The sequence below is a fragment of the Branchiostoma floridae genome, chromosome 9 (assembly GCF_000003815.2).
Source record: "Branchiostoma floridae strain S238N-H82 chromosome 9, Bfl_VNyyK, whole genome shotgun sequence".
NCBI classification, from domain to species: Eukaryota; Metazoa; Chordata; class Leptocardii; order Amphioxiformes; family Branchiostomatidae; genus Branchiostoma; species Branchiostoma floridae.
The window spans coordinates 19,257,763-19,280,653 of NC_049987.1; the positions used below are offsets into that span (position 1 = coordinate 19,257,763).

At 38.8% G+C, this 22,891-nt stretch overlaps 1 protein-coding gene across 1 annotated transcript; it reads left to right on the forward strand.

The window, feature by feature from the left end:
• Nucleotides 1-21: 21 nt before the first annotated feature.
• LOC118423642 (angiopoietin-1 receptor-like) lies at nucleotides 22-19,648 on the forward strand. The gene is made up of 19 exons (XM_035831875.1): nucleotides 22-360; nucleotides 8,916-8,980; nucleotides 9,607-9,742; nucleotides 10,088-10,186; nucleotides 10,670-10,740; nucleotides 10,915-11,045; nucleotides 12,209-12,316; nucleotides 12,625-12,718; nucleotides 13,002-13,131; nucleotides 14,001-14,152; nucleotides 14,893-15,041; nucleotides 15,327-15,484; nucleotides 15,705-15,841; nucleotides 15,985-16,154; nucleotides 16,730-16,870; nucleotides 17,194-17,311; nucleotides 17,974-18,073; nucleotides 18,289-18,388; nucleotides 18,693-19,648. Exons 2-19 carry the CDS (start codon nucleotides 8,923-8,925, stop codon nucleotides 18,711-18,713), a joined length of 2,073 nt encoding a protein of 690 aa, XP_035687768.1. The 5' UTR covers nucleotides 22-360; nucleotides 8,916-8,922; the 3' UTR covers nucleotides 18,714-19,648.
• Nucleotides 19,649-22,891: the final 3,243 nt, after the last annotated feature.

Here is a 22,891-nt window from a genome sequence, read left to right on the forward strand (position 1 = left end):
AACTCCCTAGGGGGAAAAAGATCTACTTTGACCCTTGTCTTTCTTGTGGAAACCTGAGACAGGATTCAGGGTGCCTTTTCTGAGTGAAAGGTATAATAATTTGAAGCGTTGCATTTTCCAAAATCTAGGTGCTGTTATTAGATCTAGAATTCTCCAGTTTTCCTACCAGTGTTGTTCAAATGGTGGGTTTGAATGTTGGAGACAGATGCTAGCCGCGAAGTTAACTTGTGTCAACAACGGCGATACTGAAGAGTCACGGCAACATCGTCAATTCTGTGACTGGATTAAATCGCAGAAATTCAAGAGATATCCTGGACAGAAAACGTCAGAAAAAGGTGCTAGAAATCTCGATATCAAAAGGTGAGTTAGCTACTTGCTTACAAAGAGTAATGCATGCCGAATTTAGCTGCTGTTACGCCGTCCTCAGCATGAAACGATAGACTATTGTAAGTACAGCGTTTATGTTAAACATATATTGCAAAATAGTCATTTGACAAGGCGCCATAAAGTATATAAGGGGTGATAATATTGAAAGTGATGTTCGTCCTATCCGTTTGTTGTTTGCTCCAACCATCACCCGTCGTACGTTTGTGTGTATGTCTAAGATTAGTACCTACTATAACCATGCCCCACACTTCCTTATCTGAGCAGATTATTAATACTAGGAATTTACTATTAGGCTAAAGATTCTTAGACTAGGAGCTCTGAACGCACAGCAATATGTCGGGAACTATAAAGTCCAAAACCCATTTTTTACGCAAAGGCGGTTATCTCAACTACATGTATGCTTATAGCTTTAGTGGTAACCGTTTTCCTTGTAGATTGGTTCCTGTAGTCTCGTCAGTGGTCTCCGGTCGACGCCACCAAATCGACAAGTTTTACTGATGACATAGAGTTTGCTAATTGTATTTTCTATTTTTTGAATACAGAAAACGACAGGAAATAATAATGATAAGAAAACAGCACATTTTTTACTCAAAACATAATATGCTTGTCATGCCTTCTGGAGCCTGAGTTCTAGGCTACAATTGGATTTCCTCATTCTATTGTTACATTCAACTTCCTTGCCTTTGTTCCGTTTATTTGTTGTGATACAAGACACCTCAGGCGTAGTGATCATTAGCCGGCTAATCATGTGGACTAGATCAACATTAAACATTCAGAGCGCTGCCGTGCCGATACTGCTACAACAATACACAGTTACCCCAGCGTAAAAGCTTCGATGAAGAAAGTCTTACCCAATCCTAAAGGGAGTGGTACTCAACCCCCCTCCCCCCTCATTGTGTAACGCCTTTTGCCTACTGTAAGACAATGACGCTGTCGCATTTCTAGAGGACGCAGAGACCACGGAGACCCGTCAGAATTTCTGTGACTCCAATGATTCTATCTGCTCTGATTTCGTCTCAACTGAAGTTTTATTCTCTATTGCCCTTCAGACAGACAGCTGTAGTTCAATTGAGCAAAAATACTGTTGGTAGATAACATGATATTCTATTTATGTAAGAAAAACGCAGTAATACATCAAATAAAGGTGAAAATATATTATGTTGTTAGAACCGAAAATAGCGATTTTCGTCAACAATACTTGTCAACAAACGGTTGGCATGGCGACACGAAATAAAGAAAATTTCCCCAATTTGGTGAAATTGTTGCCAACTAAATGTTAGGAAAACTCACCAAATTCGGTGGCTCTAGCACATGTCGTTCTGGCGTTATGCGACATGAAAATTGCCGCAGTCCCCCCCCCCCCCGCAATAGGGTTAAGGATGCAGATGCTTCGTGTGAGAGGTGAGAAAGGTCAACTCTAATAGTCTTTTTGGTGGAGGCTATGCCCATGTGCACAAACTGACAGGGGTGCTGATAAACATTCTTCATTTTACTGTAAATTAGTCATATATTGTATTTCATCCTATTTAGAATAACAAATATGAGACAGGTCAGACAAGTGAGATAAAGACACTTATCGTCCAGTAAAACAGGATAATAAAAAAAGTTCATGGTACCTTTCTGGAATGGACTTGCCAGAGTGAAATGTATTTCCTGCATATATGTCTCACTAAACAGCATTTGAAGCTTTAAAAGTTCCCGAAATATAGTTGATCGACGAAACACAGTGCTGTAAAAATTCGTCAGTTTTCAAACCAGTGTTTAAATGGTTGATTTGGGTGTTGGAGACTGGAGAAAGGGGCTAGCAGTGGAGTTAACTAGTTTTAACAGCGGCGATACTGAAGCTGACACTGACGAGTCTCGCCCATTTTGTGACTGGATTCAATCGCAAAAATTCTTGACTTATCCTGGACAGAAAGAGGTGTTAAAAATCCCGATATCAACAAGGTGAGTGAACTACTTGCTTACAAAGAATAATACATGCCGAACTTAGCTGCTGTTACGCCGTCCTCAGCATGAAACGGTAGACTGTTGTAAGTACAGCGTTTATGTTAAACATATATTGCAAAATAATCATTTGACGTAAAGTATAAAAAGGGGTGATAATATAGAAAGTGATGTTCGTCCTATCCGTCCGTTGTTTGCTCCAAACCATCACGCGTCGTACTTAAATGAGTAAGTTTGTATGCATGGTGTCTAAGATTATTACCCACTATAACGGTTACCATGCCCTACATTTCCTCATATGAGCATTATTTTGATACTAGGAATTTTGTATTAGGTTTTAGACTAGGTCTTAGACCAGGAGCTCTGAACACACTAGGTATTTACCGCAATATGTCGGTAAATACCTAGAGTTAACCCTTTGTTTTGTGCAATTAAGCACATCATCATCTGTCGTCCCTGGCGGGCGGAGTGAGGCGTGCCAACTATGCTCATAGCTTCAGCGGTAATCATTTTCCTGGTAGCTTGTTTCCTCTAGTCTCGTCATCGGTCTCTGGTCGATGCCACTTAATTGACAAGCTTTACTGATGACATACCGTTTGCTATTTGGAGCAATTTTGTTGTAGTTTGCCACAGAACAGAAAACGACAGGAAATAGAAATGATAAGAAAACAGCACATTTTCTATTCAAAACATAATATGGTTCTAACGCCTTCTGGAGCCTGAGTTCTAGGCTACAGTTGGATTTCCTCATGAGTCATCGCATTCTATTGGCAAGATCTAGATGCATTCAACCTTGCCTTTGTTCCGCTTTTTTGTTTCGACAAGGTCACACAGGAACCAGCTTTCATCTGGACTGAACCAACGCAGAGCATTCAAGGCGCTACTGTTTCCACTACTGTTTCCATATCATTCCATATCAACACAGCTTGAAAGACTCAATATAGAGAAGTACATGGTACAGCATATGGCAAAACCTATCACACAAAGTACAAATTATAGGTATAGGATATAGGTTAACATCCTAATCAACGTAACAATAAGGCCGTACAGAATTCTTTGATATAGTGTTACAATCGAGTGGGGCTATTCATTAGTTTCGGCATTATTTCTAAGTAATCAAATTTATATACTGTTGTAGAATCTAATGCTATATAAAAAATCTGTCTGTAGCATCGAGTCCCTTGAAAGTTGTCAAAATCTGTTGTACTTGATTTGCGAAATTGAATATAAATGAATCAAGTCTAACAGAATCCTTAAACTACATCATAAAAACTATGAACTAGAGTTCCACGAACCCATACCTTTGCCAACATGTAAAGCTTCATGCTGTTCAATGCTTCTGTTGTTGAGAGGTTTTTCAGACAACACAATTTACTGGGTATATGTAGTGTTCCAGTCTCAAGACTCACAGCCCTTTGTGTGCCTCACAGCCCTATATGGGGTGGGCCGTGTGTGTGTGTGTGGGGGGGGGGGGGCTCTGGGGGGTTGAGAGCGGACTATTTGCCCCAGCGTGTAATTTCCCAGTTGTCATCTTCATTTTCACATGACTTACCTTCGATATGGTGCAATAATTTAATATTTAGCACTATAGAATTATGATTATTTCTCATTGATTATTCAAATTAAGTCATAATATACATGACCTACTGTGCCCAAATATTTGGCCGGCAACTCTGGAACTCTGTTAGCGCTGGTATCCTTTCTAAATGTCGGGTCGCATATAATACTGTAAATGCAGAAATGTTCGCGGTGGATTAATATTCGCGGTTTTCGCGTTGGCCATTTCACCGCGAATTTAAGAGCAAATGTCTGTAAGGATCAAACAATGGTGGCAGGGGTCAAAAAATAGATTTGGCTCATATTTTGCACAGTGATAGTACTTGGTTCACAACCCCTCAAAATAGCTTTCTTTTAGATCAAAACTCCTTGTTGCCATGGTAACGGGCAAACAAAGTTTTCTGGCCAATTTCCCCAATTTTCGCATCTCAAAAACACAGAAATCAGCATATTTTACGGCACTGTCCCGGCAACACCTTTAAACCTATCATCAAAACAAAACAAGACCTAAATAGACCAACATTTGGGCTTTATAAAAATTGTTGTGAAATTTCCAAAGACGTACATTTTAGTTCTTGGGCAGCCTGAAAACAATGCGATGTTTCAAGCTTCAATAAAATCTGATTTTTGGCCCAACTTTGTAACGCTATAAGTGCCGCTCTGGTACTTTTTTCGGCTTGAAATTTGTACCATATATAGATCATTAAAATATCTATCAAATGCATTGTTGTAAAGTTTGGTAACTTGTTTGGTTGTCACGTGACTGTCCCTTAAATTAGGCCACTTTTTGTGTTTGGTGAAAATTGTGAACTTTAGCCATGTTCAAAGTACGCTACATGACGAAGTAAAATATATTTCTACATCAACTTCTTATCAAAGGTGGATCTATGTATTGCCTATCAAATAAATGCTTGTAGAGTTTTGGGTCATGACGTTCAGTCACGTGGTTGTCCCTAAAAGTAGGCCATTTTTTTGCATTTGACGAAAATTGTGAATTTTAGCCATATTTGATGTACGCTGCGTGACGAAGCCTACAAGGATTCTTATTCAACTTCTAGTCAAATGTACATCTTTGTATTGTCTATCAAAGGAATGCTTGCAAAGTTTTGGATCATGACGTTTAGTCACGTGGTTGTCCCTAAAAGTAGGCCATTTTTTGCATTTGACGAAAATTGTGAATTGTAGCCTTGGTCAAAGTACGCTAGGTGTCAAAGTGAACAAGAATTCTTATTCAACTTCAAGTCAAATGTACATCTAGGTATTGTCTATCAGATGAATGCTTGCAGAGTTTCGGGTCATAACGTTTAGTCACGTGGTTGTCCCTGAATGTAGGTCAAATTTTGCTTTTGGCCAGAAGTCGCCATTTAGGGCTGTAGTTAAATCTGTCGAATTGTGGAACTGAAATACTTTACTGGCACTGATTCTGATTATGTGAAGCCCTTAACATTGTCTGTTGAGTGAGTGTTAGTAAGGCTTGGGGTCGTCTTTCTTTGCGGTGCAGTTGCTCCCTAAAGTAGGGCAGATAGTTAGCTAAATGCTGTTAGGAGGTTCTGTTACTTTGGAGAAGATGCCTCTTGAACAGTTTCTTTCTTTTAACATTGTCAATGTCCAATGCATATCATATTGGTACTACAATGACCGATAATGGGCTTACAGTGTTAAATTAAAGATTACTTAAGCAATGACTCTGTTATAATTGTAAATATCAATTTGTAATAAAGCAATTAAGATGTTTTAAATTCAGCTATGTTCTATAATGCGTATCAAAAGGAACACTAACACGGGAACAAAAGTTCATTGTGTATCAACATTCACAATGTTGATACAGCATGTCTAAATATGGTCTGCTTTAAGAGACTTCCTGGGACTAAACGTCACTCCCAAAAACTCTACAAGCATCTAGTTGATAGGCAACAATGCTAACCTTAAGAAGGAGTTGAGTTAGAATCCTAATTTACTTTGTCACGTAGTGTACTTTGAACATGGCTAAAATTCACAATTTTTGTCGAGCACAAAAAGTGACCTGGCTTCAGGAACAACCATGTGACTAAATATCATGACCCAAAGCTCTACAAGCATTTATTCGAAGAAAGAAAATTAAAGAATACAAAGATGTACATTTGACCAGAAGTTCAATCAGAATTCTTCTTAATTTCGTCACGTGGCGTAGCCTGGTATCCAGCCATATTATAGCTCCCGAGTCTCTTTTGTCCTCCTCGCAAATGGCTCGTTCTCATTTAAATGTAAAAATGCTGTCGCCTGCTTTTGCGACTTGATATGCAGCAAATTTTAGACAAAATCACAGGTTCCTTCATTTTTCCACAATCGCTGGAATGTTTTACAAAAGATTCATTTTGATTGATGGCTTGGAAGATTATCTTAGTGGAATTTCACCCCCTAAAAAAATGGCCGTCGCCTGAGAACACGAAGAATTCAAATAGTAGCCAAAGATGTAACAATTCAGTTCCCAGAATGATTGTTCAGTAGGTGAAACCAGCTGAGCAGGCCCTTTGCCCGAACACGCCAGATCGCTACTGTCACTTATCTTGGAGGCTGTGTGAGCTGGGTTATTCCTGTTGCCAAATTCGGTAACAAACGTTACCACCACCAGTTTGGTGGTTGCCACGGTTATATTATCCACGCATAAGACAAGAAATGACCGTTTTTGTGACACTGCACAGTTTTTCTGGCTTTCTAAAGTAACAAGGAAGGGTTGTTGACTGCCATTTGTATCCCACCTTGCTTACAAAATGTTGTACAGAAATGACGGTAACAAACGTTACAATTGTTGGATGCTTTCCATGCTTTCTATTTGACCTGGTGTAAAAAAGCTGTCCACTTTTTAAGTGTCCCTAGGGACATCCTCTTATACCTTAATGATGTAGTCAATAAGGCCATTTTTACATTTCAATGAGAACGATCGCGAGCGAAATATGTATCTGCGAAGAGGTCAAAAGAGACTCGGGAACTATAATACGGCTGGATACCAGGGTACACGTAGCGTAGTTTGAAAATTTTCGTCCGATGAAAGAAGTGGCCTACTTTCAAGGACAACCACGTGACTTTACTTCAAAGTATTCCTTTGATAGGAAGTACATAGATTTACCTTTGACAGGAAGTTGAATCAGAATTTTATTTTGCTTCGTAATGTAGCGTACGTTGAACATGGCTAAAATTCACAATTTTCGTCAAATGCAAAAAAAATGGACTACTTTCAGGGACAACCACGTGACTGAACGTCATGACCCGAAACTCTACAAGCATTTATTTGATAGGCAATACATAGATCCATCTTTGATAAGAAGTTGATGTAGAAATATATTTTACTTCGTCATGTAGCGTACTTTGAACATGGCTAAAGTTCACAATTTTCACCAATCACACAAAATGGCCTACTTTAAGGGACAGTCACGTGACAACCAAACAAGTTACCAAACTTTGCAACAATGCATTTGATAGATATTTTAATGATCTATATGTGGTACAAATTTCAAGCCGAAAAAAGTACCAGAGCGGCACTTATAGCGTTACAAAGTTTGGCCAAAAATCAGATTTTATTGAAGCTTGAAACATCGCATTGTTTTCAGGCTGCCCAAGAACTAAAATGTACGTCTTTGGAAATTTCACAACAATTTTTATAAAGCCCAAATGTTGGTCTATTTAGATCTTGTTTTGTTTTGATGATAGGTTTAAAGGTGTTGCCGAGACAGTGCCGTAAAATATGCTGATTTCTGTGTTTTTGAGATACGAACATTGGGGAAATTGGCCTGAAAACTTTGTTTGCCCGTTACCATGGCAACAAGGAGTTTTGATCTAAAAGAAAGCTATTTTGAGGGGTTGTGGACCAAGTACTATCACTGTGCAAAATATGAGCCAAATCTATTTTTTGACCCCTGCCACCATTGTTTGATCCTTACAGACATTTGCTCTTAAAACCACCGCGAACATTTTTCCAGGGCATCAAGATACTACAGTGCATGGTGCTACCGCGAAATTAAAACCACCGCGAAAAGTCATTTTTCCCACTACCGCGAAATTAAATCCCCGCGAACTTAAATGCATTTACAGTAACTGTTTCCGGATTATTATGAATTTGCCCCGACGGTGTAGTGCCAATACAACGTCTGTGTACCACTTCACTGACACATTTGAATCAAGACGAAGGAGGATATGTTATTCTTTCATACAAAGCTTACTTTCCTCAGACAATTGTATCATCAAACGCTCGTTGATGATGTACTACAGAAATTTCTACAACTGTTATGGTATGCTGTGCAGCTAACTGTTCAAGTGTATGTATGTATGTGTGTCCTTTTGAGGCTCTTTGTTTTATACCTAAGAAATAAAGAAAAGACAGAATAAAGACAATCAGATTTTATTTACTTATAGAAATGAGATCTTCATTTTCATAATCAGATCCTCATCTGCATGCGTCGCAGATATGCCAGGAGCAATGTCATGTATGGTCAAACGTAAGGCGATATCAAAGTGTTTTGATTTGTGACGATTGATTCAATTTTTAATTGTAGTAGGGGTTAAATTTACGTAAAATTTGGAAAGCTCACATTAGAAAACAAACCAAGACAAATGTGTTTAAAGCATGTATTGAAGCTATTCTGTTGTATTGTTCAGAATCATAGGAATTGAACACGTCACGCTAAAAAAACTTGATGGTACTTATACGTTATACAAGAATGTTAAGGGTAGTGTATGATACACCATGGTGGAAACACATTACAAAAAGTCAGCTATATGGATCATTACCAAATGTTACATCTCCGACTACTCATTGCCGGCCATGTGGCTTGAAGTATAGAGCCAGCCGGAAAACTCTAAGACTTGTTCTGGATACCTGATTTCTGTAAGAAACTTATTGAGTCAGAAACTGGTCGAGAGGGCCTGGAACTTCTCACAGCGATGAAAGACAGACTGTTCTGGAAGACAAACTTTAAATTACTGGTTGCACCTAATAGAGGATGATTAATGATGATGATGATGATGCTTTAATTTATCTTTTCACCCAGTTAAGACATGGCCAGTAGTGACACATTGACCAGTGTAGCTGCCATCATTGTGCTGTATTACATCAGTAAGTACACACAAAAGGTTTTTGCCGTACTTATCGTATTTCAATGTTATGTTTGCTACCATGTGTTTCTGTGTGTTTTGCTTTGTTGATATCATAAAAAGTTGATGAATTGGTATTTTGGGGTCTAGCTGTTGGCGAAATTAAGAAATGGTTAGATTACGACCCTACTAGTTGCTTTCTACCGTACTGAAGTAGAAATGTATGAGAATTAATGTGAGATATCTCTTAGACACTTGACGAAAGCTAAATAGCTCACAGTACTCTCATAGCTCTTTTTTCAGGGATCATTTAGTTTGGGGCTTTGAATAAAATTGATTGAAGAACGGCTTGAGGGGTCGTCTTGACTGTTGTTAGGTACGTGGCGATTGGCATAATCCTAATTATACACATCATGAGCTAATTTACATAACTGATGAGCACATGCTAGAAATTACTGCGTTCCTCGATAGGATTTTCAAGGTATATGTTATGTACGAATCTAAAAATGAAAGGAACATATACAGATGACAATTCATAAATGAGAAAATACTACAGTACCGTCACAGTTGTGAATGACGAGAAATTCGTATTTACGTCAACGTCGTTTACCAGGTTCTGAATGTGATTGGCATTACAATTTCCCCCAGGTACATTAACAGCACGTTGGACCTACGATCCAAGCTTATTAAGAACAAGCCTCACCTTACCCTGGGACGACACTGGCGTGGACGATTCCTTTATAATGTATGTGGTTCATCTGTACCGGAGCATTGACCGGAACTGGTAAGTCAAACTATGCTATATCACGTACGGTTTAATAATTCAAACAATACTTAATTACTAGGAGTTCATGTTAGAGAAACCCACAAAGAAAAAATGCAGAAAGATGACAGCAATTGCATGATTTGGTCCCCTTTCTCGTTATTTAGGAATGAGTGCGTTTGGGTGTCTTGTGTGTGTGTGTGGGGGGGGGGGGCGGTACCTATGTGTTTGGTTCTGGGTGTGGGTAGATGAGTTGCTTCTCTCGAAAAAAAAAATCTTAACGAAATGTTTACCTTACGCTTGCACACAAAGAGAGCATCATATTTGCCATTTAGATATTTTCTTTATTTCTTGACTACAACGTAGCACGGATGTGTACAGGCCACCAATGGTACAAGAAATCCCGGTATATGTGTTGAGACAGGCCACATTCGTAGGCTTGCATCCTGGAACATTATACTGCAGGTAATTCCAAAAGATATTTTTCTTTATGTTGCGTAACCAGCAAACCCCCTCAACATTTAAGACTTCAATAACCAACACGATCTATGCCTAATTATGCAAATCAGGGGCTAATTTGCATAAGGGTGAAATAACCTGATGCTTTACATGATAGGACTTTCATTTTTGTAACATGTGTAATTGCGGAAGATACCAGTAACATCAATATATATTACTTTCATACTTTGGACAACTTGTTCCTCAGGAGACGAGAATATTATATACTAATATGCAGACGAGTAACTTATTTGATTAGCCAATAAGACCGACATAACACGCCAGTTTTATAAATCTAGCATCTTTTGATAAGAGTATTAGGTCCCCGATCTCTATAGCTAGTTTCACTATGAGGGCCACATTGATAACTGGATTCAACACAAAGGTTTTGAGTACATGGTGGTTGAAGTGATTGAAGTTTAAAAACTGTGATCTTGCCTTTGTTTTCAGAAATTGCACGATCGTGACAACAAATGGCAACAGAAGCTGTGGGGGTTTCGGCCCAATAATGACCAATAATGGTAAGTGTCTCTAGGTACCTGTTTAACAAAGCCTAGCAAATTTCCTTGCAGGTATCAGTACTGCTTGTCGAATTTACATCATATACACAGAAATCTAAAGCTTGTGCATAAGCTGGTTGTAATCTTGAATACATTACATCGTTATGAAACATTTGTGTTTCTGTTTTTCCACAGCTTCCGATCGGACCCTTAGGTCCTTCAACTCCGTGTCTGTCAACAACACCAGTATCACAGTCACCTGGCCGTCTTTCACAGAACAACGGGAACGTGGTCATCTGAATATAACAGAATTCTTCTATTACAGGGTGAGGTAAAGGCTAAGAGAGGACACCAAACTACAGTGAATTAAAATTAAAATAAAATATACTACTGATTGCTTACATCATAGTGCTTGTGCATAAGAAAGCGTCAAATCATAGGAAGGTAAAAAAAAGTTAAAAAATTTCCCATCGATGCCTTTCTTGCATCTAGGATTTTCTGATGTATAAGCAGTTTACATTTCACCAAGCAATAGTGTTTTACAAGATACACTGTAGTTTGGTTACGTTTGGGAATCAAATTTGAGGAAAATGTATGCATTCATCGTCAATCGGTGTTTCTTCCAAAATCTAAAACGTTGTACAGAAGTTACTAAAGTCAGACAGTCAAATGAAGTGGTCTTTGGACAATTACTGGAAATAAATAAACTATTCGAAATATACGAGTAGCTGTATATTTAAATCAACGTGGCTGGACAATATTTTCTTGCTCACAGACAACAATCTAAAATGTCTATTTTGGAATGTATATTGTAAGGATTATGCTGCGACAGTTACTTTCCCTCCTTCGACTAGGGAACAAAATAACAACCTCGATTGATTTCGTCAATGGTGATATTAGTGAAGAAGACCATTATTGCACATTTTTGCCCTACCGGGCATGGTAACAGTCATATACATGTAACAAAGTAGACATGGAGGTATCAAATACATTTATATGTGCATATATACGTCTAATCTACTCTATTACATTCAACTTCCTCTTGCTTCTTGGTAATTTCATAAATGTAGCTAGCTGTATCAGCATTGGTTTATCAAAGGCTGTAAGGAATATAAATTTCTCTTTTCTATTAAAGTATCTGAAGTGGGGACATCTACTTTTAAGTAAAGAAATAGAATGCTTCTATCGCTATCATACTAAGGACAATCCACAGTAAAATGTACTTCATCTTCTATTTCACCTATACTACAAAATTGATATATTGTTTGCTCTAGAGAATATTTAGAAGCCCAACTGAGCATATCAATCAATTTCCTGTCATGCTGATGAATTTATAAAGGCTTTCAAATCGAGCGTATCTAATTTGAATCGATGTGATTATATCTGCTTTCGATGTTCAATAAAAGAAATGAAATTACTGACACAGTTAAAAAGAGAGACAGACTAAAAGGGAAATAATCAGGACAACTTTCTCCTTTCTTAATTTCAGCTGAGCATCGTGCCACAAGAAAAAGGTGTAATAAGTCCACAGATCATCTTCAACGAGTCCGTATTGCAGACAACTTTTAGTGAACTCACTCCGGGAAAGGAATACGAGGTTGGTACAATCAAGATGAGTTGGAACGTGTGGATACGTTGATGATAGAGGCAGTATGCAGTAGCATCAATTACTCCATTACATCGCTCTGTTTGACCCATTCATTATTCAAGGGTTGGATACGTTACCCTCTTGTTTTCAAATCCCACCGCTGCCACCATGTTGTGAACATTGGGTCCTTGTGCTCGCTTATGGGCAGAGCTAACTCCAGACTTTTAATCTCCTATCTGCACTGTCTATATCATTGACACATTCAAGTTCATAGGTGACGATATTTCTGTATGATCAATGCAATCGTCGGGTTTCAGATTGAGTTAACAACAGCTGGGGCCTCGTACGTGTACATCAGCAAACATTTACCTTATTATTGGAGGATGCTAACAATAGACATCATTTCGACTGGTGAGTAGAGTTCTAGACGGGCGTTTGCGCTCGTGTAGTTATAACGTCATTTTCGGCAACCACGATATATGGTTAAACAAAGACGTTGCCAGTTGTAGATAAGACATAAGTTCTGTACTGGATGTAGATATTTTTCCTTACCCGTCATGAGCAGAATCTCTGTATTGTTTTTTCTCTGCGTTTTCATTTGTACCTCTGATATTTTCTGAAATTTGTTTATTCCTTGAGAAGGAGAGGTTCTGAAAATGCATCATATACCCCAGGCATGTTCTTACTTCTTCAGATCCGTCTTCTGCTGAAAAAGTGTCAGCTGTTACCACGGGTTCGACATCTGTAACTTTGAAAATGACACCACCAAAGGAAGGGTTTATAGACCTGTTCCAAATACAGGCGACTTCACAACATCACACCAGGTACAAACTTTATTGTCATTAACGTAAACACTGTGGTGGATATATGATGGCTGAGCCCAACTGCTATCTTACTATGACGCCAATGATGTTCCTATTGGCAGCAAAAGTCGTAACAAAAATTATAATTCTGTTATCTGCACTTGCTGTTACATTTTTGTAGCATACCTTGAAGTTTTCTGGGAATACCCATTTTCATGGTTCCAGCCAATATAGCCAAATTGATGACGTCATAATAACGTCATATTGTGTCATAGTAGCGTCAGATTTCTTAAAATCTTCAGATACTATGTCTACATCACTCTCGAAATTTGGTGGCCATATAATGAGTTATTTAAGAGTTACAGGAGACTGAATAGGGTTAAGTTTCCACGGAATAAGATTCTACAAGTCTAAAATAGGCTATAGCTCTGTATTGGCTACAAATGGTCCTACAGGGGACCAGTCAAACATAAAAATATTTCAAGTAACATCATCTCGTTGTTCATGTTTAAAGACATTGCGTTTTTGTCTTACAAACTTGAAACAATGATACATTCGGTTGCTGATTTTAGCAAGACCCTGCAACTGAAAATCTGCACTAAATAGTGGTATCTTACATACATTGTATAACTAAGACAATGTATGTAGAACTGCAAACCAATCATTGACATTGTCGATGAAGGATGGACATTATGTAGTTATGTAGTTAAGTGCTTAAATACAATATAAAGTGTAAATTACGATACTTAACATTGATGAAGATGAGCGGAAACTATCTGAAACGCTTGAATCATTAATGAATTTATCCACTTGCTAGATTTATTTATTTTTGATATTGCAAAATGTGGTCATCTGTTATATGCTTTAAAATCTGTATGTCAATGTTCCAGCCCACTTGTAGACGTACCTTTTCCAGACGAGACCCAAGAAAGTGTGAGAGCGACTCTGTATGACCTGCAGCCTGAGACCGCCTACAATGTTTCAGTTACAACAGTCGCCAAGGGGAAAAAGGGCCAAGCTAAGGTTGTTACCTTTACAACAGGTACGATGGCTATAGAGTTCTGTAAACTTATTATCTTTAACTTCCGTGATGTTTCTTTTAGAATGCTTATCTGTGGCATGTATATATACTACCTTTGAGTGTAACACATCTCTTTTGTACACTATGTAAAAGCTGCGTAAGACTAGACTGATAGGTGTCATCCACTCACCCTCACTCATTCACTCATTCACAAGACTTAGTATATTGGGTTCTTAAACATGTTCGAAGGATGGCTCTGCTTAAAAACAACACCTCCAGTTGTATGTCCCTTCCGAGAGGACATCCTTAAACAAAGCTATAGCATAGTTGCTCATTTTCATTTCACCTGAGTGGAGTCAGGAGAGCCGATATTGGACTGTACTTCATCAAGCACATCATTATTATTATTAAGGGCATCTTCTCTGGATAACATTTAAGAACACTCAACAGCTAGATGTGCATAAGCTAGGTGTGACAGGTCGTTCAGTGTAATATAAGACTTATAACCAGCTGCTACTGCGCCGCATGTCCGTGAAGCTGGTGTGTTACGCCAAAGAGCTATATAGATACAGATACTAGGGATTTTAAGCCAGAACCTTTAAAGTCAACAGTCCTGACCACAAGGCCACTCTACCATCCTAGGTCATCTTGCCAACTTGACAGGTTTTTCTGACCAAAGTTTTTTTCCAATCTTCGAAACTGTGCATTTTTGTGCAGACTCATATCCATATATAACTACAGTTTTCTTTCGTTATTTTCAGAGGCTGTTCCCGTCGATCCAAAACTCGTGGGCTCAATCACAGCTGTACTCGTGGTTGCTCTGATGGCAGCAGCCTTTTGTACTGTGAGGATAGTCAAGCGGCTCAGGTACAAGTTAGACCCGGCAAAGCTGTTCAAAGAAGTTCTGGAGGTAAGAAATTTTAAAATTGACATTTCTACTTGTGTTGTATAACCTCACGTGCTCATTTACTACACAGGCATTGTTACACATCTACTATGCAAAATTAGTCTCTGATTGAGTGTCAATGTTCCACGTGCCATTGAGTACAAATATTAGTTAAGTCCGTTTATAGAAAACACTGAAATTATACATTCATAATGTGTATCAAGTCTTAATTTACATAATTTATATGTATTCGCAAACATCTCTGTTTGTTCTTGACTACATTGTGTGAGTATATTTTTTTTTATTCAGGACATTGTTGGGTCTGAGAAGATGGGGCCATGGCTAAAGAACAGGAAGAATCTATATCTTGAGAATCTGATCGGGGAGGGAGAATTTGGTCACGTGAGGAAGGGTGTGCTGCGAGAAGAAGGACAACAGGCCGTCATTGTAGCGGCCAAAACCTTGAGGTTAGTTATGGAAAATGGGAATCATTGAACAACGGGTATGCGAAATGCCAAAGCTAAAAGGTCGTGGAAAACAGTTAAAATCTACCTGACTTACCCGTTTCTCCCTGTGAATCTATTTGCAGAAAAATGAAAGCAAAATTTTATGAAATCCTGTAAGTGCATACAAACAACGATCCATTCCACTTGTTTAATTGCTTGTGAAAACGCATTGTCACTGCAGAGTGGACCGAGCCAACGAAACCACTTACCGCGACTTCGCGAAGGAAGCAAGTCTGCTCATCGAAGTCAACGATGATGGAGGTCACGTGAACATCGTCAGTCTGATCGGACTGGTCGTTGATGCAGTTAACAAGAAAGGTGCAACAATTGAAACGTTTTATTTTGAAATGATTTTAGAAGTTTAATACTACCGCAAATTTTTCGTACCCTAGGTCGTTTCATGATGATGATGATGACGAAGACCTTTGCTACCAATTAAAATGTGAACCATTTTATTTCAGATCCACGGTACATTCTGGTTGAGTACGCTGAGCCAGGAGAGTTGCTCTGGTATCTGGTGAGCATACAAAACAACCGGCACCGGGCAGGCTTTCCGCCGGGCTTAGGGCGACAGCTCACCGAGGTGGCCATCGACATCGCCCGAGGGATGCTCGAACTCAAACGACGACGGGTACCTCATTTTTTTCTATCACGTTGTTGTATAAATTATACTTTATTCATTCCTCATATTTTAGACCCTCAGATCGATAAAAGATACTACAGTAGGGACGTACTGTACAATGCAGATTTTCTCTAACACAGATACCTCATATTTTGATGTATTTTAGCAATGACAGCATCATAGCATCATTATCATCGTGTCTTTGATCTATCTACAGAACTCTCCCCTCCCCTCCATTCCATCCTATCATTCATTGCTATGGGAATAACATTATGCATCTACACAGTTGTTAATGATTGATCTACCAGTTCTTGCATAGCCTTGATTTGGTACCCAGAGGAGAACGGCACAGAACAACACAGCAGTATAGCAAATAATGATATTAGTTACTTCGGTAAGGAATGTTACTTAGTGTAGTTGGGGCCGGGGGTGTTATGATGTTCGTAGCTGTATCTCAATATCATCTGTTTCTACATTACAATGACTGTTGTACTTTGCAATGCCCATTTTACTGTACCCATAATGTAAGAGAGATCAACGTCCATATACCAAGTATTAGCTCAATTTTGTATTCATCCCTGCAGATCAGCCACCGTGACCTGGCTTGTAGGAACATCGTCCTGACCTCTCCTGGTGACCAGGCCGGACGGCTGGTCGCCAAAATCTCCGACTTTGGACTAGCCCGTGACGTGTACGTGACGACACAGTACATGAGGCACCCTCTGGTAAGGACTGCCTTGTCGATGACCTCAACATTTTTCGAACTTTTAGTACTAACAAAGAAGCCCTTCTTGCTATGGCTTTTTAGACTTCCTGCGTAGCATTAAAACTTTTTACCCACAAATCAAGTTTACTAGAGCTGCGCTAGACCCAGCATTCCACTACGTCATGGAGTGATGTGTGCGTCATGCAACAAGAGCTCAAAGTGATTTGGGTGTTCAATGGAAATTGAGTGAGTGGCAATGTATTAGAGTTACAGAGTAGTGCAAAACAGTAACTTATTTGACTTACATTATTGACTTTCATATTATGTTTTGTTTGATTACAGACAAATGTACTGCTTCCAATCAAGTGGATGGCGTTAGAGTCTCTTATCGAGGGTGTTTACAGCTGCAAGAGTGACATGTGGGGATTTGGAGTCGTCTTGTGGGAGATAGGGACTTTGGGTTAGTACCCCTTTACCTTTGCCAAGACGGTTATGTTTTGGTAGCGTTTGGGTGTACGTGTGTTTGTGGATATCCGATGGATAATTATAGAACGCATAATTCGACAGCATAATTCGAAAAGCTCAAATGGACTGTATTCATATATTTGGTATGTAGGTAGGTACGGATAAAACATTGAAATGATAGACTTTGACTGGACTAAGCGGCTTGTTAAGGTACTTCAGCGGAATTTCCAGATTTGATATCTGATGTTCTGGACGTACCATGACAATGCTTTTTGAGTTGTAGATAAATCTTTGGACAGAGAGTAAGTGTTGTAGGTATGGCCTCTATCTTTTGTTTTATCCTATCGTTTCAGAATGTTGAAAGGGAAAAATAATACAGTAACTTGATGTCAGATTTTAAAAATATCTTCTCAATGTTAGGGGAGTTAAACACTGCAGCATTTGCTACAAAACTAGATTAAATACGCTGCCAAATCATATTTAACGTCCTGCCAAATGATATTTAACATCGATATCCTGCCATATGCCAAAAATACCTTTATCACTAGCGCTATGATATGTACTTTGCTTGTATGAGCATAAACGTGCAATGAAGGTCTTACATTTATCCAAATTTTTTGCCGATGGGATTCTCAATCAAGAAAAATGAAATTTCAGGAGGAACCCCTTATCCCGAGGTTCATGGCTACGAGACACTGGTGACGAGGCTCCGCCGAGGGCACCGCCTGCAGAAACCAAACGGCTGTTCAGACGAGCTGTAAGTGAAGTTGACAACCTTTAAATCTTGCTTATGAGGCAGTGATTTGATCGCTAATTGATTATATAACCTTTGTATCTGCTTTATTATCTACTGGGAAGAACATCCTTGAGAATATAAGAGACAGCAAGGCAGGTATCTTCAAACGTATCTCACCTAGAAAAAAACTAGGTGGTCGTGATGATTCTGGTATACTGTTTCTATGTTTCACTGAGGTACGAACTGATGACCCTCTGCTGGCTGGATGACCCGGATGTACGACCCACACCTGACGTCATGGAGGACAGGCTGGAACAACTGCTGCAACAGAACAGGGTGAGCCAATGAGAGTTATTATATCTGACATTTCATATTCTATTATGAAGATACTATTGCAACACTGTAATAAATCCGTATCTATATAGATAATAAGAATATCTTAAATAATATTGTAGTGTCATAATAAAACCGTATATATGTACATAATTAAAATGTATAATAATATATTTATATAATGCAATATAACCGTATTTATACATTACATGTATATTAATAACAAGATGATTTTCATGTCTTCATGCTCCATAGATAATCAATCCAAACATTCCTCAATTTATCTCTCTGTTTTTATTTGTTGCAGGCTTTCTTCCCGGAGACCTAGGAAACTGCTCACACGTGGATATCCAGCTGAAGCTTTTGTAATGATTGCCTGGTTCTTGCGACCATCAATGAGATCAGCTTATTTCTGCCTTGTAAAACATGTCAAAACTGACTTTACAATAGTCAGTAACAGTTATATAAAAGTAACGTACGATATAGATGGCTAGCTGTGAAAAGACCTGCGCTCTGTATTTATAGCTATTTTCTATACTCCACATCGAGCAACGATTAAAACCAGTGTAAGGACGAAGTGGTTCTATACACACATGAACATAGGTTTCTTGATATAACAAGTCTAATTTTGTTTTTGACGTTACTTTTTAAATTTAAAAATAATTCAGTATTTGCAGAAGTTTACGATTTGCGTGTTATTACTTTTTTTGGTGGAAAACTACTTTTCTGAAATAGCGTATTACCTTGTTTTCCCTTTAGTTAACGTTGTTGACCCATATGTTGTTAATGATAAAGTTAACAGTCACCGTGCAGAAGTCGATTTAGTCCGCCATTTTGACAGTGAATAACTATTGCCTTAGGAGTTCACGAAACACCATGATTGTTGTTATGTTTGTGTATCAAATTAGCACGGCAACCTGGACAACACCTCAAGTGTCTATTGTAGTTTATTTTATGTCATACCTGTGCAACGATAACGTTCGATACAGGTGTTCCGGACCGGATGATAGATACGACACGGTGTATTCCGTATCACCCGAGGTATCACTTGCCCGAAAAAATGATCTTACGAGGGCTGGTACCTCGTGCGATACGGAATACACCGTGTTTTATTCTATATGTGTATAGATTTATTGACCTAACAAGTCTGATCTTGTTTGTGACGTTACTTTTTATATCAAGATTAACCAGAGTTCAGCATTTGCGGAAGTAATGTTATAATGTTTGTGTGTTATTATAATAAACTATAATGATAATCAGAAATGAATCTTTGTGGTGAAAACCTGCTTTAAGGAATAGCGTAAATGTATTTCCCTTTTAAGAGTAGTTGCTGATTCATATGTTTCTAGTAATTGAGTTATCAGTCAAAGTTATTGCAGTTGTTGTCGTAGACGTTGATACGATCTGATAATTTCAATTCCAGTAGTAACACATTAAAACAAATCGATGATATCATTGAAAATCTACATTATTGCTACAGTACCAAGGTCACACGCAAGGTTACATTAAAACGTGACCTCGTCCTTCGAAGGCATTTGAACGTTCCTAAGTTATGTGGCTAATAGTACTAAAGCATAGCATTTTAGTTTAAGTTTTGATAAAAAACAAAGATTTTGTAGTCATACGTAAAAAATTTAGTCACAAATTTTCTGGCTATATGTGGTAATCAAGAATAACCATCCCAGTATTCACCCTACTGAATTGATCCTCATTTTTATGTGGGATGTTCTTTTTTTTAGAAGTAAGGCTATGCTGATTTGATTATATGGATGACTTCTTCTCTATTGGAAATATACGGCATATTTTTGCTCATATTGCGGCTCATGCTACAGATGATTCAGCATAGTTGAAACCGGCCGAAGATTGATGCCCGTGTAATAGAGCCAATATCGACAACTTCTGTTTAAAATGATTCTTGGGTAGGTTTTTTAGAAATCAACAGTAACTGATAAACATCTTGTATTTTTGCTGACGAGTAGATGAGATAAGGAAGAACAAAGGTAAGATCACAGCTAATTAATGATCTGTCAAGTACATGTGGTAAGAATTTATTTTGTTTAGTCAGCACCCAGCTAGGGGATAAGAAAAGGAACACCAGGGATCTGGGTTCAGTTCGCAGTTCAGTTCAGACAGTTGGGACACAAGGACAGAAAGGATGTGAAAGCAAAGAATAAAGATCGTTTCTCGGGCACGGCAGATCTTGTGCGTCTGTGATCATTTTCTATGCGCCGGCCCCACCTCCTTCTCTTCACCCGCGTGGATGCCATCCATATAATGAATGAATGAAGACCTTTATTGCACATTTTTGCCCCACTGGGCTAAGTACAGGTCACACGGTAAGAATCACATATATGTAACAATGGAAACAATCATACACATCTATATATGTAGATGTGCGTCTAGTCTATTCTAAGACATTCGACTTCCTCTCGCTTCTTGGTAATTGTATAAAATGTAGTTAGCTGTATGGTTGGTTAGAGTTGGTTTGTCAAAAGCTGTTAGGAATATAAATTTCTCTTTACTATTCAAGTATCTAAAGTGGGGATATTTACTTAACACATAGTCAAATAAAATGCTCCTATCGCTATCATACAAAGGACAATCCATAGTAAAATGTACTTCATCTTCTACTTTCCCTAAACTACAAAATTGGCATATTCTTTGATCTAGAGGAGTGTGGTTATGTCTTCCTGATTCGATTCGTAATTTGTGGCAACTGATTCTTAGTTTGGTGATGGTAGATCTGTGTCGTAATGACCTTAACATGGCCTAATTTGGAAAGGAAAAGAAAATAACCTAATGTACCGATGGAAAAGCTAATGAATATTTAACTGTAAATGAAGTAGGCAAATGCATTTACCTGTTTGAATAACAAAGGGAACAATTGACTGTACGACATGATTCAATTTATACATGGTTCATCCTAATCTAATTAACTGGCGATCACCAATCAGTCTTTTACTACACCATGTGTTCACAATAATCAGATTGGCATGTCAGTTGTTATGCATAAACAACGACAAATACGCAGCCTGGGTACAATACGATTTCTACCGGGGCTCCTTACACTCGCTACCCTAAAGATAGGTACCCATACTAACAAATATGCAGCGTCACTGTCACATCATTGTGTCACATAAATTACAGTTTCTGACATCAGCATACCTCGCAATACATCCTTTATACAATAAACGTGTTAGCCTGTCATCCCCAGATACGGATTGGTACGGCCCACCTCACGTGACCATGCCTGTTGTGCCACATTTTTTAACGTACAATATTCTCGCGCTGACAGAAAATAGTACCCAACTTCTAACAGTTAGATGTTATTATAGTGGATCATAAAATATTTTTTTAATCTAAATTTATCATTTGCACCCATCTCTTAAAATCTGAAGGTTAAAGCCCTGGTTTTTGGTGTCATTTCGACTCATATTACCGTCAAATATCATTGCGGATGAATATAGATGTAACGCTTCGGTTTTCTGCGGACTGAAGCGCCAGTGCAGCTGTGAACGGCTTGGGGTTCGGACGTGTGATGGCATGGCTCTGCGTTCCTCGGTAGCTTGCGTGGGCCAACAAGCTGCTCTTCATTTGAGTCTAACTTTTTGTGACGATAAGTCCATAGCTGGAGCTTTGTGTTGGTACTGGTGACTCCAAGGTACTTCGTTGTTTCGAGTAGAGTTTTGTTTTGGCAAGAGTTCATCTCGTTTCAATACTTCCCTCCTTCCACCTTTCCCGCCATTTTTATCTGTTGTGTCGGCCTTATTACCGTCAAATATTACTGCGGATGCATATGAATGTTATGCGTCGTTTTCTGAGGACTGTAGCGCCAGTGCAGCAGTGAACACCGTGGGGTTCAGACGTGTGCTGGCATGACTCGCATTCATTGTTACATGTCGTGGGCCCAGAAAGTCCTCTTCAACGTTTCCGTTTAGGTTTTGTGACGATAAGTCCACGGTATGGCTGGAGCTTTGGGTTGGTACTGGTGACTCCAAGGTATTTTGTTGTTTCGAGGAGAGTTTTGTTTGCTTACTTTTGGCGAGAGTTCAACTCGTTTCAGTCATAGTTTTCCCCTCCCACATTCCCCGCCATTTTTGTTGAACAAAGCCGCCATCATTGTACGATTCTCGTTCTTTAATTCGCCAATCAAACTTTTGCCAAGTGGTGACAGAGCAAAGACCAACGCAGAATTGTAAAATTTACTGTTGTGATTTATAAAATTTGTATGACATCCAGCTTACTCGGGTTGTGTTAGTCAGGGTTATTCTCTCAGGTGACCAGCCTCTTGGAAACCCAGACTTCGGGGACTGTACCTGGTACAGTGGAGGCTGGTTCAGCTAAAGCTAGATGGGTTTGTTGGATGTTAATATCAGAACTACCATTCTTATTAGTTGGTATATCCGTGTTTGCTCTTGTCACCGAGAGTCCCCATTCACAAAATGGTACCTAATTTCGGAACGAATTTCCCACTGTGTATGTCGTAATTTTGACCTCAGAAGAAGT

Excerpts from the sequence above, each read along its gene's own strand:
- LOC118423642 (XM_035831875.1), top strand. The coding sequence starts at position 8,923 with ATGGCCAGTAGTGACACATTGACCAGTGTAGCTGCCATCATTGTGCTG. Across the intron at positions 8,981-9,606 it reads CATTGTGCTGTATTACATCA|GTACATTAACAGCACGTTGG; the intron begins GTAAGTACACAC and ends AATTTCCCCCAG. Across the intron at positions 11,046-12,208 it reads CAGAATTCTTCTATTACAGG|CTGAGCATCGTGCCACAAGA; the intron begins GTGAGGTAAAGG and ends TCTTAATTTCAG.